Consider the following 15,742-nt stretch of genomic DNA (forward strand, 5'->3'; position numbering starts at 1 on the left):
GATACTTTTTAAAAAAATGCAATACTGCCACAGTTTCCATTTGAACTTTTTCAACTATCATGTTACTTCTTATTTTCTATTCTGAGCCTGTCTTGTTTGTGCAGTTATAAATATTGCAACAAAAGCAAAATTTACTTGAAAAAAAAAAAAAAAACTTTTTAAACTAAGCGACAGCATGCTTACGTTCAGTAGGGGAAATTTTAAGTACTGCCAATGGACGCATGTAAAAAGAAAGCTAGCCTAGCATTCAGAATTTTAGCTCCTTGCTCAGAAAGGAAAGAGAGATAGATTGGCACAGGGTATGAGGGAGGAGCAGGTTGCACACACTGACAGGGATCTGCCTACGTTGAGGGTGAGGTTCCTCTCTCTCAACCACTAGTCTGAATGGCCTGCCCATCATTTCTAAACTTAATTTTCTTTTCTTCCTGAAGAAGAAACAAACAGAACCAAAACCTACAATAGATTTTTTTTTATATGTGTCTATCAGTAATAATTAAGAGTTTTGTGAGCTGAAGGTATATACCGGGCAGGTATTCTCTTTCCTTATAATGTTATATGATAATAATGAATGCTCCCATTCAACAGATTGAAGAGTATAATAGCTTCAATATTTTAAAGACATTGCTATCATAGAACTTTTAATTTCTGGTTCCCTTAAACAATTCATGCAACCACTGTAAACATGCCAAAAATAGCAGATCACAAATAAACAAGAATGCCAGATGTTTAAGCTAAGATTGAGAGGCGTGAATGTTCGGTAACACTACAAACAGCAATGATAAATCACCTACAGTAAGCAGGTGAGTGAATCTTTTCTCTCCTCAATCACTCACTCTCTCTCTCTCTCTCTCTCTCTCTCTCTCTCACACACACACACACACACACACACACACACACACACACACACACACTACCACTGTACATATACCCTTTATGCAACATAAACTAAAGAATCAGTCCACAAAATCTATACAGCTACAATTCACCCAGAATGCTGGGTCAGGAGAGACTTACCAGCCAGGACGAGCAAGAAAGACTGACTGTTGGGGACTGCAATGGACAATATTTGAAAACCTGAGAACTTAAAGGTGGAGATTACTGACCAAACAGTGTGCAAGAGTTAATAACAGCAGAAAGCTAAGTATATTATACATGTTAGAAGTATGCGGCAGAGAAAAATAGACAGGTGAGAAAATAAAAGATATGCAAAATTAAAAGGAATTGAACAGTTACTGAGCCGAGTTTGAAGAAATTAGTGTAAATTAAGGGCAGGTGCATGGAGAAAATCAACGACTTGTAATGCAAACTCCCACCTGTGGAGTTCTGAGAAACTGGTGTCGGGAGAAGAATCAAGGTAGCACCTGTGGTGAATCAGGCAGTCAAGCCATGACTGTCATGTTGTAGAGCAAGCTCTGCAACAGGATATTATGTGTTGGTGTCTATGTCCATTCATCCTGACAACTTGGTGGTAGTCATACCAATGTAGAAGGACAAATGGTGTTTGCATAACAGCTGGTGTACCACATGTGTTGTTTCACAGATGGCTCTTCCTTTGATAGTGTATGTTTTGCCATACGGACTCATGGTGAGGCTAACCTGTTAAAATTTTTGGGCGCTCTAAATACATTCTCCCAGTTAAATTTCACATGGTGCTATTCTGAGTCCGATGCCACTTTCCTTGATGCTGACCTCTTTCTCAACGAGGGTCAGCTACTCACTTCTGTTCACATTAAACCTACTAATAAACAACAGTGCTTTCATTTTGACAGTTGTCATCTTTCCATGTCAAATGCTCCCTCCTATACAGCCTTGAAACTTGAGGCAAACATATTTGCTCACATGCAGACTCTTTACAATAAAACACCACCATGCTCACCTCAGCCTACAATGGACATAATTATCCTACCAGCCTAGTCCAAAAACAGATTTCCAGGGCCATCACGCCCAATCCTATTGATTCCTCAAAAAATATATAGGACTACAGCTCTTGTCACTCAGTACTATCCTGCTCTTGAATGTATTAATCAGCTACTTTAACAAGGCTAAGATTCCTAAACTCTTGCTCTGAAATGAGCTCCATTCTGACATTTTTCCCGCTGCAGTAGAATAGCTTTTCATTCCCCCTCCCCCTTCCTCTCCATCTCCTGGTCATACACTATGCTCCTTCTGTGCCAATTTTCCTGCCCTGTGGCTCCTACCACTGTGACTGTCCTCACTGTAACACTTGCCCTGTGCATGCTACTACCAACATCTATACCAGCACCTTTAATTGTCAAAACACACAGTATCAAACGGAGAGCCATCTGTGAAATGACATGTCGTATATCAGCTGTTATGTAGACACTGTTTGGTCTTCTACATTTCTCTACAACATGACAGTCTTGATTTTGGTTCCTGTTTCACCACACATGCCATCTGAATTCTTCCCCCTGATCCCTGTTACTCTGAACCCTGCAGGTGGGAACTGGTGTTACAACACAGCCTCGATTCTCGCCACTGCCTTGCCTTAATTTATGTTAATTTCTTTAGACTCAGCATTTCTTCTTCGTAACTATTACTTTCTTCACTATCTTTTAGTTTTCTACATCCATTATTTTCTCACCTGTCTATATTTCCCCATGCCCTATCTCTAACATATTTAATATACTAAGCTTTCCACACTTATTAACTCTTGCACTATGTTTCATCAATAATCACGTTTCCCTGACTTTTGTGTGTGTTTGCTCTTGCCATTGCTTGGTGTGTAAATTTTTTATCTATTCAATTACGCTATGCGGTATTACGCTGTCTATTACCCACTGCATTTAACGGCTTTTAACTGGTTCCCTCCTCCATTTAAATTTCTGAATTACATATCCTTCACTACCTTACATACCAGCACTGTCTCTATTGCTTGATCTCCTGCAATTTGTCAAATACATGTCTCAATGAGTCTACATGTGTTACACTAGTAGTGTGTGACTACTTGTGTTTTATGTAAACTTTGCTAACCAACTAACCATCTCTCAAATATGAGACACATTTCAAAAGCAACAACCAACAGGCTAGAAAATATCATGGCAGATGCAGATCAGAAATTTATTTCATCATTATTAAACTTTCTGTTTACTCTATTACACATTCAACAAATTCTCCTAGAAATTTTGGTTTGAGGAACAACCTTGTTTAATTTCTCTACTTAGAATTCAGACATGGGATTTCAGCCAGCCCAGATGAGAAGTTTTCAATACATCACCATCTACAAAATCCTGAAAAGTATATCATTTCTTGATGTATAGAATGTGGTGAAAACTTTCCATCATGAAGTTTAAAATCATGTGGGCAATGTATACAGCAGAGTGTGAACATGCAAATCAAAACTATTCCTGATATTAACTTTCCACATTCTTGAACTTGAATGTCATGGTTCAATTCCAAAAATGTACCTAACTCCATGAAACGCAATAAAGAGCACACTTTTTTGATTGTAAAACAAAGTTGCTATGATGTTTTCTTGTGAATTGTATGTCTGAACTTTTTCAACTTTGATGAAAGTGAATAACATTGCTGCTTTAGCTGCTGTTTAGGCTACATACTAATATCAAAAGGCAAAGTGATTAAGAATGTAAAGCATTCAACTTCATAAGTTTCTCGAGTAAACAACAATCTATACCTTCCCAGTACAATACTGGGAAAGTGCAGGCAATGTAAACATTACAAAATTTTCATAACAATCTTATTTATTCTTTAGTAGTGTTAATCCAATAGAGGGAAAAAAAGGGAAGCAATTTGAAGAGGATCAATAATTCTGTTTGTGAGGTTAGGTGATTTAAATGAAATACAGTTTTCAATGGAAGTCTCTGATAAATGTTATTTCCACCACTCTGCTTTCTCTAATCTCTCTCTGTAATGATCAGTGGGAAGACACTGGACTCATATTCTGGAGGAAACCAGTGTTCCACTACAGTCATCCAGATTTAGGTATTCTCTCTTTCCTTAAATCACTTAAAGCAAGTGCCAAGATGGTTCCTCTGATAAAAAATGGCAAGTTTCTTTCCCTAATCTGAACTTGTGCTCAGTCTCTAATGATATTGTCCTCACTGGAGCATTTTTTCCTACAGTAATATCAGGCTCGTTCAATAATAATGTCCCTCTTTCTTTTTTTTTTTTCTTTTTTTTTCTTTTTTTTTTTTTTTTAGGCCGTATTTATTGAAAAGAAATAGAATTTGGTGACAATATTAGTCAACATTTCTTTTATATGCACTATTTTTCTATGTAATCTCCATCAAATTCTGTGGCCTTATATCAGTATTGTATAAAAATTTATATTCCCTGTTGGTAAAAGCTATTGTCCTACACCTGTAACGACATTTTCACTGCATGAAATACACTTTCATCATCTTCAAAGTGTGTGCCCTATAGAAAATCCTTAAGTGGCTCCAACAGATGAAAGTGTGAGGGTGCCAGACTTGTGCTCTAGGGTAGATGAGGCAATTCTGTCGAACCCAATTGGCAATGTGTTCCTATGTGCACTGTCATGTTGGACGAAAATATCTTTTCGATACTTGTTAGCACGAACACTTCGGAAATGGTTCTTTAGCTTGTTCAGTCTTCACATATCCCTCTGAATTAATGGTTGGTTCTTTTGGAAACACATTCACAAGAATGACAAAATCACAATCCCAAAAGACAGTCATCTTGACTTCGCCAGCAGAGAGAGCTGTCTTGAATTTCTTATTTTTTAGTGATTGCAGGTGGTGCCACTCCAGCGACTGCCTTTTTGTTACCAGGTCAAAGTGACGCACCCAGGTATTGTCACATGTAACAATCTGGGACAGAAAGGACTCTTCACTGGTCTGAACTGCTCCAACAGTTCAGATGAAAAAGTTATTCTTTAAATCTTGTGGTCTGTTACAAACATTTGGGGGAACCACCTGCAGCACAACTTTGTCCAAGAGTCTCAATTACTTTTAATACAAGACAGCTGTAGAGCCAACTGTTGAACTGTGATGTGCTGGTCTGCTTGAATAATGGTATATGTGCAATTTCACCACCTAACGAGACAGTGACTGTGACAGGATGAACCAAATGTGGGCTATCAAGGAGCTCAATTTTTACACTTCCCAACACTTTCAACCTTTTTTACCTATTACCCAACAGTGCTCTTATCAGTTGCAAATACTACACACAAACATTTATGGATGTCACCAAAGTTTCTTTTTCCACAACCAAGACTTCAATTACAACAAACTGCTTGTAATGAACATCTTGCATTGACCCTATTTTGATGGTTTGTTACGGCTCTACCATCTTCTGGAATTGTTTGATACTTTGCACATGTGCAGGAGAAACATCAAATTTGATGTATCAAAAAGGACTTTTCCTATATAGATAGTATTGCCTGTAAAAAAAAATTTGGGGCAGTATTTTTTTTAATGACCCTTGTACTTACTTTGTACCTTCATTCCACACTTTTTTTCCTTTCCTTTACTGTTACTTTAGTCTAAGTCTTCTCCTGTCTATTGCACTACTGCTAGTTGATTGGTTTACTGTCTATGGTGAAATGTGTACTGGATATATACTCAGCACATCATTCAACGCAACATTTCAGATGACGTACCCTTCTTTCAGTAGAATTGGTCACTTTCCTCTTTCATCTCCTTTTTCTGAAAAGCCTCCTCTGCTTCACAAAGTTGAAGATACACTCATTTTCCTGCTTCTTAGTTCACTATCATTACAAATTTAGCGACTTTTGCGAGATGCTCTAAGGTATGTGTATAACGAGAGAGATGGATTTATCATTATGTTTAGTATGTGAGTGACAACAGCCTCCACCATTTTCCTAACAATTACTTTTATTAGTACAAAAGATATAAATGCTAGTATTAGTAAATATTCTCTAGCTACTACCCATGCAATTTTATGAGAGGCAGCCAAATACGTGAGACTTTTGAAACTATTACAATATTGTCAACCCCAATACATTGCAGCTGAGGACAGATGACAAAACATTGGGATTTACAAATTTTGTGTGCTTATAGATACACTATTTCATTTTAAGGTAATTGTAATAATTGCACATTCAATGACAGTTACATACAAATGTGCTACAGACACTGAAAATGAGTTATACAATGAAAAACGTATCATCATTTAACTTGTGAGCAAGCAACAAATGAAACTTTGTGAAGTTAGTCCAGGATCCTGAATATTTTGTTAAATAACTCAAGAGATTAAGTGAAATTTGATTATAATTCTATTGTAACTGTTAACTTCCAACAATGTAGGAAAAGACAGAAGACTGCTGTTTACTGTAAAGAAGACATGTCAAGTTGGAGACAGGCACTCACATAAAGCTTTTGGCCACAGCCTTTGTCAGTAAAACACACACACACACACACACACACACACACATGAAAGCAAGCACACCTCACAAACACACAACCATCAACTCCAGCATCTTGGACTGGAACGCAACATCACGTGTGATGCAAGCAGCAATCTGGTGAGTGCAGGGAAGGGGAAGATATAGTAGTGTATGGATGGTGGATGGGGGGAGGACAAACGCTGTCTGGTGGAGTGTGCAGGGACTAGATTGCCAATAGGTGCAGAGTCAGAAGCTGTGGGCCAGGCACAAGACATTATTATGAAAAGTCAAACATAGTTGCTATTCAGGATACAGCAGAGCTGCTGAGTCACAGATAGGTGCAGCAAAAAGAATGTCAAACAAACCTTATGGCCAAACAGGCCTTCAACAGAATTAGACCACACACACACACACACACACACACACACACACACACACACACACACACACACACGACCAGTCACTGTATGTCAAGGCCAGACCGGTCCAGCCTTGGCAGCCGAAGACTGTGGTTGTGTGTGTGTGTGTGTGTGTGTGTGTGTGTGTGTGTGTTTTTTGTCTAATTATGATGAAGACTTCTCTGGGCGTGGGCTTTGTTTGGCAGACTTTTTGTTGTCCCTAAATGCGACTCAGCATTTCCACTATATGGTGAGTAGCAACTATCCTTTTCATAATATTGTCTTTACTGCATTGTTCAACACATTATCTGAAAGACCTGCTCCATGGCCATACATAAAGTGAAAACTATGTTTAAACAGGATGAAAAGTAAAAGATTTTACTGTACTGAGAAACTGCAGGGGTGTGTGACAAATACAAAGATTTTTTATGCTAGTAAACTAAAGACCAGCAACAGGCTATATTTATACAACCATAATTCAAGCATAGTATCTCTTTTATATTATTTTCTTGTATTTACTGTCATTCACCCAGTTATTTCGTTATTGGGTGACATCTACTGGATGTAAAAATGCTCAAATATGAGTGAAAACTGACATTTGATAGGCATAATAGAGGAAAAAACCCAAAAACCAAAATGAAGAAAGACAGCTCTGTTAAGTGGACAAACATGTCAAATATTGGACAATAACAGACAACGTTTGAAGTGCACAGAAGGTAACAAAATACCATAGATCGAAAGGAAATCATAACTCCAGAATATGAAAAAAAATTCATATGATACACAAAGTGAGAGGGAAGTAAATAGGAGCCAGTGATAAGAAGAAAAAGTAATGAAAGAGGAGTGAGGGGTAAAAAGGGATGGGAAAGAGGGTGCTAGGGAGCAAGATAGGATGCAGATAGGATGTAAATGGGCAACTGGGGTAAAAGGAAATGAACACAATTGTATGAGGAAGGTTCGTACAAGGTGAAAAAATAGACAGGAAGAAAGGAAAGAAAAGAGAGAGATAAAAGAAGGCAGAGGGAGTTTTGAGAAGGAGGTGTGTGCTTTGACTTTAATTCTCACTGGCACAATTATGAAACACTGGCACAGACAAAATAGGAAAAAGGATAGAAGTAATTGTTACTACTGTATCATTTCAAAGGATATCCCGTAAGAAAATACTTTCTGCTACTGTTTTGCACATATTTATAGGATATGATGTCGAAATAACTTACTCAGTTCAGTGTTTCAGTGTCTCTATCAGCAGTACGTCCCATGTTATAGCTTTTTGATTCACATTTACTTTCGAATTTTTGCCCATTTTTTCCAAATTTGCAAACAAACTTTTCAAAACTATTTGGCTGACCCTCATATTGTTTTTGGAAATAAATACACAGTATAACAAAAAAAATCTAGCTGCTAGGTAAAAATAGTTACAGCTTGTACTGGATGCTGCACAGTGTGCGCCTGAGATGGAAACTGTGCTGGCTGCAGCCTACCAGCTGCCAGTATTTCCTGTAATTTAGCTTCCATCTGATAGTTCTGCTGCTGCTGCTGCTGTTGTTGCTGATGATGAGGGTGCTGGTGAGGTGATGGCTGTTGAGGTTGCTGTTGCTGTGGCTGTGGCATAACATAGTCCATGGGTGATGGTGTCCGTCCTACACTATGTGCTGGACTTGCAGATGCAGACACAGTACCAACAAACATTGGTGATTGAGCACCAGCAAACATGTAAGGGGACGGTCCTGGTGTGGTCACCGTTTCTGAAATTGATGTACCTTGCATTAGATTTAGTAAATGTTATATGAATATTATGCAGACATACATGTATATTTGATGAATTCTAGTCAGAGCAACTTGTGCATAAAAGATAGTTCATTTTTAAATTTGTTTTCCATAGCAGAACCTGTCTTTCTAATATCATATAAAGAGGCCTGCAAAATATGAACTAGACCCTTTCTTCACCAAGTTTACTTCCACATACAATACACAACAATGTTATGGGAAAAAAGTTTACTGCTAGGCAGCTTTCTGATACCTTTCTAAAAATAGCCAGCTGTGCATGAAATATTCAATAGCACCTTCATTATACCTACGTAATCCATTTTTACCCTCCTAATGCCTCCTTCAATGCCAGAAATTTGTGGAAGTGGTACAACATGAGACTATATGGAGCATGCAAGAACTGTAAAGCAAATTTTAGACTATTTACTGCTAGAGTGAATAATGTTGTCCAATGTTCACAAAGCAGAAGCAGAACATCAACAATGAGATGCTGACATATGTCCTGCAACATATACAGTGTGTCCTACAAATGGGTTTACACTGTTTGAACTTTAATAACAAAAACTGAATTTTTGAATGACTTAGATGGTCATGACATTACTGATGACATTTTACTACTGAAGATGTTCAAAATGTTTATCAGCAGCAATACAGTGTCTGCAAAACAGATTGAAGTACATGTCTTGTGATTACCAGTGGAATGGATTCACAGGCAGTAACAATAGTCTTTTTCACGTTGTCCAACATTGTTCATGGCTGTCTGGTGTAGACGTTGTTCTTCAGATTTCCCCACAGAAAGAAGTCAAACAGCATTAGATCGGGAGATCAAGATGGAAACTCAAGACTTCCTCATCTGCCTATTTACCTTTCAACAAATGTTTCATCCATGAATTGTCGCAAGTCACAATGATAATCTGGTAGTGCACAATCATGCTGAAAAAACCAGTCTTCATCTCAGCACAGTTGGTGAACAGCTGGTGCAATTCATTCAGCAACACGGTAAAGAACTTTACACCTGTCACTGTCCCTTCAAAAAATAATGGCCCCACAAGTTCTCTTGTGGACATACCACACCATACTGATAACCCAGGAAGATTAACAGCTTGTTCTTCCACATGGGGCTTATCTCTTGCCCAGTACACACAGTTATGGTAACTGATTGTTTCATTCAGTTTAAAGGTTACCTCATTGGACCAAAGAATGACTTCAGTCAACTGTTCATTATCACAAATCCATTTACAAATGCTGAGGTGTCTATCTGGATTGTCCTGATTCATCATGTGAAGCAACCTGGGAATGTAGGTACGGTGTCCAGACTAAGCGTCTGCAACTCTCGCTTCCCGCGAAGCAGACCAGTACAGCGGGCCCCGGACCAAGCCTGGCCAGTCGTCCCGGAAACAGATGCTTCCCAGAGACCACCAGGAGGCGTCCACGGCGCAGCAACAGGTCGCTACAGCCACGGACCTCTTACCTTCCACTCGACACGTGATTGCAAATAGAGCCAGCCATATCCATGCGCCAAGCAGTATTTAGGCTGGTGCAGGAGCCTAGAGCGAGCCCACTGGTGTCATCGTAGCCGCCGCGTCATCGTCCACCGCTGCCAGTGTACCGGAGCCATCCTCGCATGGCCTCTACTCATCCTCGGACTCAGGTGACAGCAACGTGGACTCCACGCCGCTCTTCACGAGACACCCGGGGCTTGGTTTGGTCAAGTTGTATGGTTACTACAGACAGTTTACGTTTGGAAGAATCTCTGATTTAGTTATTGGTAGGCTTGGAGGATCAGTCCTACCTCACGAATATTGTTTTGTAAATTTTGAAGAAAGACTTCAGTTTAAATAAAAACGCTATTACTCACACTCTGAGATTTTCCTATCCACGGACGACGGATATATTAGTAGGGTTTCCACTTTCTTTGCTTTAAAATGCAGAAATGCATTTTAATGCAAATGGTGAATATTTGATTTGCTTAGACGTGATTCATACACAGCTCGCAGTATGGTCTTCTTGGGGATCTTGTGAAAGGCCACACTGTCCATTCTTTAGATCACACACACTTCCTTCCTTGTTTCCTTCCTTCCAACTCAAATTTGTTGCATAATTTCGTTACTGTTATACATGATGATGGCGCAGTATCGGACTCCGTCCACCATCGTCTCTGCACTTCTTTCATGTTTTCATATTTTCAATAACCCTTTGCAATCCATTTTCTTTGCTTCAAGGACAAGTTTCCAGCTGTCTTATTATTTACATGTAGTTATTGGCACCATATAGTCGCAACTGGATCAGGTTGCCATTAATACCTCCTCAGTTATTAAAGTTCAAACAGTGTAAACCCGTTTGTGGTACATCCTGTGGTTTTCTGGTCAAACATGCTGCAGCAGTATGTTGCAGTTCTTAAGTAGTGATAACAATCAACAAATATTTTTTGGATGAATTTACCACTTTGCAGTGGAGTATACACATTTCAAAACTTCCTGGAAAATTACACTGCCTGACAAGAAAAGTGAAGCACCCACACGGTGAGGAGGAAACAAAATGAAAGTTCATGGGTTGAGAGGGTATTCCATGTTACTTTGCTGCTTACAAAATCGAGTCAAATTTGCAAAAAACTTATGGTGCCATTTACCAGTATGAGGTTGCATCGTCTCTGATTTGGATTCATGCACTAATTCGGTTATAGAAGAGTGTATTAAAGCTACTACATCTTCTCCTGAGGAAAACTGGCCCACATCTGTCTTTAATATCCTGGATACTGGCACTGAGATTGATTTCTGAGCTGGCCCAACAATTTCTACCGAAGACAGATTTGTAGTCTTGTGATGGCCACACAAGTGTCTCGGCACCACGCAGACAGTATACAGAGATATGATGAAAAATGGCACAACAATACTGTCACACAAGAGAGAACACAAGCACACAGGCTGTCCGTGATGTACCGTTGCCATCAGAATTCCCTCCATCACTACTAGCTGCAACCTGACATTACACCGAATCGCCCCCCAAGCCATGACACCACAAGTGACACTGCTTTCCCTATCCCAAACATTGGAAGAATGGGACATTTTCCCGCGTTGACACAATACTCGCTGACGATGGTTGTCTGGTGCAGTGCAGAACCGTGATAGTTCACTGAACACAACGTGACACCATTCATCAGGTGTCCATGCTTCCTGGTCACAGCACCACTCTAAATGCAGGCACTTCTGTTTTGACGTTGACACTAGCTAACACATGGGATGGCAGTTCCTTAGTCGAGCTGCTGCTAGTCTCCAACCAATGGTGTGGAATAACACAGAATGTTGCAGGAAGTCTGTTACATGTACGTGGATGGCAGGTGCTGATGTGAAAAGCTTATAATGTTCTCTGTGCACAATACTGCAATGCTCCAATTTGGTGGTCAGACTGTGTCAACCAGAACCTTGGAGACAAGTATGCCTGTCCCCACATTCCCATTAAGTCCAACACTAGGCCACTGTTACATCAGAATGCCTCATAAATCTGGATACTGCACACTTCGACCAGTCAGCCAAATGGCGATCCACAAAGAGGCCGCTTCCAAACACTGTTTCACACAAGTATGCAGCATCTTCGTGTCCTTCACAGGGATCATTCAACAGCTCACTATTCACAGGCTTGGTAACAACACTGAACTCAAACAATGCTAATGCACTCTGATGGCCATTCTACCTGCTGCACAAATTGTACCTCTAATCATTTACATACCCAATGATGTGTAAGTGTAAGAAGTTACACTGACACTGGACCAGGTTTTGTGGGTGTTTCACTTTTTTTGTCAGGCAGTGTAAACCTATGAACTGGCCTGAGACTTGAAGCTGTAACATTTCCTTGTGTGGCGAATGCACTTGGCAACTGAACCATTACAGCACACGACCAGATCTCACACCTTTACTTCTGCCAGCACTTAATCTCCCCTACCTCACAAACTTCTTAGAAGCACTTCACATATCAATTTAAGATCTACTACATTTTAGTGTAAGGACTGACATTATTTATGATCTTAGCCACAATGAAACATGTAGAGACCAGATAATTATACTGTGTAAAACAGTATTTCCCAATCTTCAGCAAACTGGAAGCTACCACAAAGCAAAATGACATGCTGTGATTGTTGTATTCAAACTTTGTCAATTACTTGAAGTAAATTGTTGCTAGAGGCCTAGCGCATCCATGACAACAGTCTTATTCTTTCATTAAGTGTTACGGTAACGCTGAAATAAAATGTAAACGGTAGAGTTATTGCATCATTTTAGGAGACCACATTTATTCCATTTACGAAGTGTCTCTAAGACAGTTTGAGGATCATAAGGATGAAATAACTTATCACCCCATGTCCTCATATTTTTCTTAATCGTATTATCATATCACTTTGTTATGTACTGGAAGAACTGTTGCCAGTCATCCTCTTGTATTATCTGCTAAGAAAAGGAAACACTCCTTTGTAATGAATTATAAAATAGCACTTATCAGAATTTATGTACGTGGATCCCAGGATGATTTAAACTGTTCTGGATGCCGAAGATGGGCATACATCGTATCAGTTGGGTGTTGGTGATTATTTTTCCAACCCATGTTTCATAAACATATAGTCATGTAGCACCATTTTGTCACAACACATGTGTTTTGGGATGGTATTAGGTACTTACCAGAGGATTTCAGTTCTGGTAAACTAAGACCAGCCTCACAATGAAGAGTTACATTTTTTAACAAATAAAATAAAAAAAGTGGTACAATTGGCCAGTTTCAAAATTGATCATCTCTGTAACCAGATCATTCTGCTGTGTAATAATAGAAATAAAATGTGAAAAACAGGGGCAGTGCAGAAACTTGATGCAAGCACAGAAGGGCTTCTTAAAATAAACAAGGCATTAATAAGTGAAATGAAGCACAATGCACTTAACAAACATTTATAGTTCTTTTTTTTTGTTGTGGTGAGAATAAAAAAAATTGATAAAAGATCATCCAGCTGTTGAATGCAAACACACCTACTGGTTCCCTCTTGATGGTTGGATGATGCAATACTGGCATTTGCATCTGGAGCTGGGGTGAAGGTTTCTGCTCAAGTCCTTGGGCAGTCGTTTGGATTGGTAATTGATGCACTGAGGACCCATACATTGCACTGCCAAATTGCTGGAGCACTGTAATAGTGTACCGCAAATTGCTCAAATCACAGTGGATATCATAACAAGTTCATGGAAAACACAAAGATATTAAAACCAGATTTTAAAAATTAGGTATGTTTGTTAAATATATATTACACTTATAAATACACAAATATTAGTGTTGTAGAGTTTTGCTTCTGCATATTGTTTAAAAATTTTGTCTTCACTCAATGAGTAAACAACTGTGTACATCATTTACTTTAATGAAGTCATATTACAAACTATGAACAGTCCTGAGATAGACTGGATCGAGCTGAACTTGGAGATCTGCATTGTATACCGTATTTACTCGAATTTAAGCCGCACTCGAATCTAAGCCGCACCTGGAAAATGAGACTCGAAATTAAGGAAAAAAAAAATTCCCGAATCTAAGCCGCACCTGAAATTTGAGACTCGAAATTCAAGGGGAGAGGTGTTTACGTCACTCTGAGCTGAAAATGCATTACTGTACTGTGTCATGCATTGTTTGTCGCATTCTGATAATGAATGTTTACGACCTGTCGCCGCTCGCGGCATGGTTTGCTTTTGTGCGTGCTACCGCCGCTTACAATAAAAAAAAAAAAAAAAAAAAAAAAAGAGAGGAATTGTCTCAGTAGCGAAACAATGGCAAGAGACTGCTATTTGTTGTTATTTACATTGCTGCTTTCTTTGTTAATGATCAACAAGAACCAAGTAATAAACTGCGTATGATAGAATATGTTCTGAACGAGAGTTTCGCGAAAATTTTTCTCCGTTTGAAAATCTTTGCAGACGCCTCTTTAGTACATTACTTTCTGCACAGAAATTAGTCATCTTAGATTCAAAAATCTAGTCAATTGCCGTGCTTCATTTCTGACTGTATCCCTATTAGGCATAAGAATAATACGAATATAAATATGATATGATATGTGTATACTTCTGCGTTTGCTGTTGTCTCACTCTAGTTTCGTAGTTTATTAGCCAGACAGGATTTAAATGAGATAGCAGCAAACACGAAAGAATACATGGCAAAATGTTTATATTCGTATTATTCTTATGGTGAATACAATACTGCATGTGATTCACAAAAGTTCCCATTAGCAACCATCTCTTCTCACAGGTAGGAAAAAATTCAGAACGTAGAATTGGCCATACTGACAAACATCGCAAACAGTGTTGCCACTCGGACTTTCATAGTACATTGAAAAGCTGCTACATTTGAAGATGAACAATACGGAATTTGTATTTACTTCGTCGGATAATGTATGAAAATTCAGTGGTCGAAATTCGGGGCGGAGAAAAAAAGCTCGTCTTCCGCCTTTTTTTAAAATTTATTTACTGACGCAGAGGTTTTGGCGCCAGTATTTATCTTTGTGTGTGCAAAGCATGCCTGTGTAGCACTACATGTATTCGACGGCAGAAGTTAGTGGTGGCGGCACCTACCAACACATTTCAGAACTTCCGCTTACTTTGCACTCGATTCTAAGCCGCAGGCGGTTTTTTGGATTACAAAAACTGGAAAAAAGTGCGGCTTAGATTCGAGTAAATACGGTAAATGTTTATCCCTAAATATTTTGCTGGGAACTACTAGGAGCGGCTTTGACTAGCCACTTTTGTGTATTAAGACAATTCAATTGCAGTCCTAAGTTCGAAACCTAGTGGCACTACACAAGATTGGTTGGTGGATTTGAAGGCAGAGACAGAACGGCGAGTTCATCGGTCCCATCGAATTAGGGAAGGATTGGGAAGGAAATTGGCTGTGCCCTTTCAAATGAACCATCCCAGCATTTGCCTGAAGCTATTTAGGGAAATCACAGAAAACTTAAATCGTGATGGCCAGACATGGGTTTGAACCATTGTCCTCCACAATGTGAGTCCAGTATGCCTCCCTCGGTGGCACTAAACAAGAACATATTTCATTTTGTGCAAATACTAGCAGAAAAGAAGTGACTGAAAAAGAAGTTGTTAATCCTCACAGTGCAGAAGTTCAAAATCATTTTTTCGAACTGTAGGTTAAGAAAAATATCGCTGAAGTAAGTAACGAATGTCCGCCTCCATAACTGAGTGGTCAGTTTGGTGGAGTGCCATGC

At 39.2% G+C, this 15,742-nt stretch overlaps 1 protein-coding gene across 2 annotated transcripts in view; it reads right to left on the minus strand.

Annotated features, from left to right (window-relative positions):
* LOC126092566 (embryonic polarity protein dorsal-like) overlaps positions 1 to 15,742 on the minus strand; it is a 106,734-nt gene that overhangs the window by 28,580 nt on the left and 62,412 nt on the right. For both annotated transcript variants that reach the window (XM_049908239.1, XM_049908240.1), the window contains exons 9-10: positions 13,518 to 13,670; positions 8,164 to 8,489 (exon numbers count right to left, since the gene is read on the minus strand). In XM_049908239.1, coding sequence (XP_049764196.1) covers positions 8,164 to 8,489; positions 13,518 to 13,670 — 479 coding nt within the window. The remainder of the gene's footprint in view (positions 1 to 8,163; positions 8,490 to 13,517; positions 13,671 to 15,742) is intronic.

This window comes from Schistocerca cancellata, chromosome 7, assembly GCF_023864275.1.
Source record: "Schistocerca cancellata isolate TAMUIC-IGC-003103 chromosome 7, iqSchCanc2.1, whole genome shotgun sequence".
NCBI classification, from domain to species: Eukaryota; Metazoa; Arthropoda; class Insecta; order Orthoptera; family Acrididae; genus Schistocerca; species Schistocerca cancellata.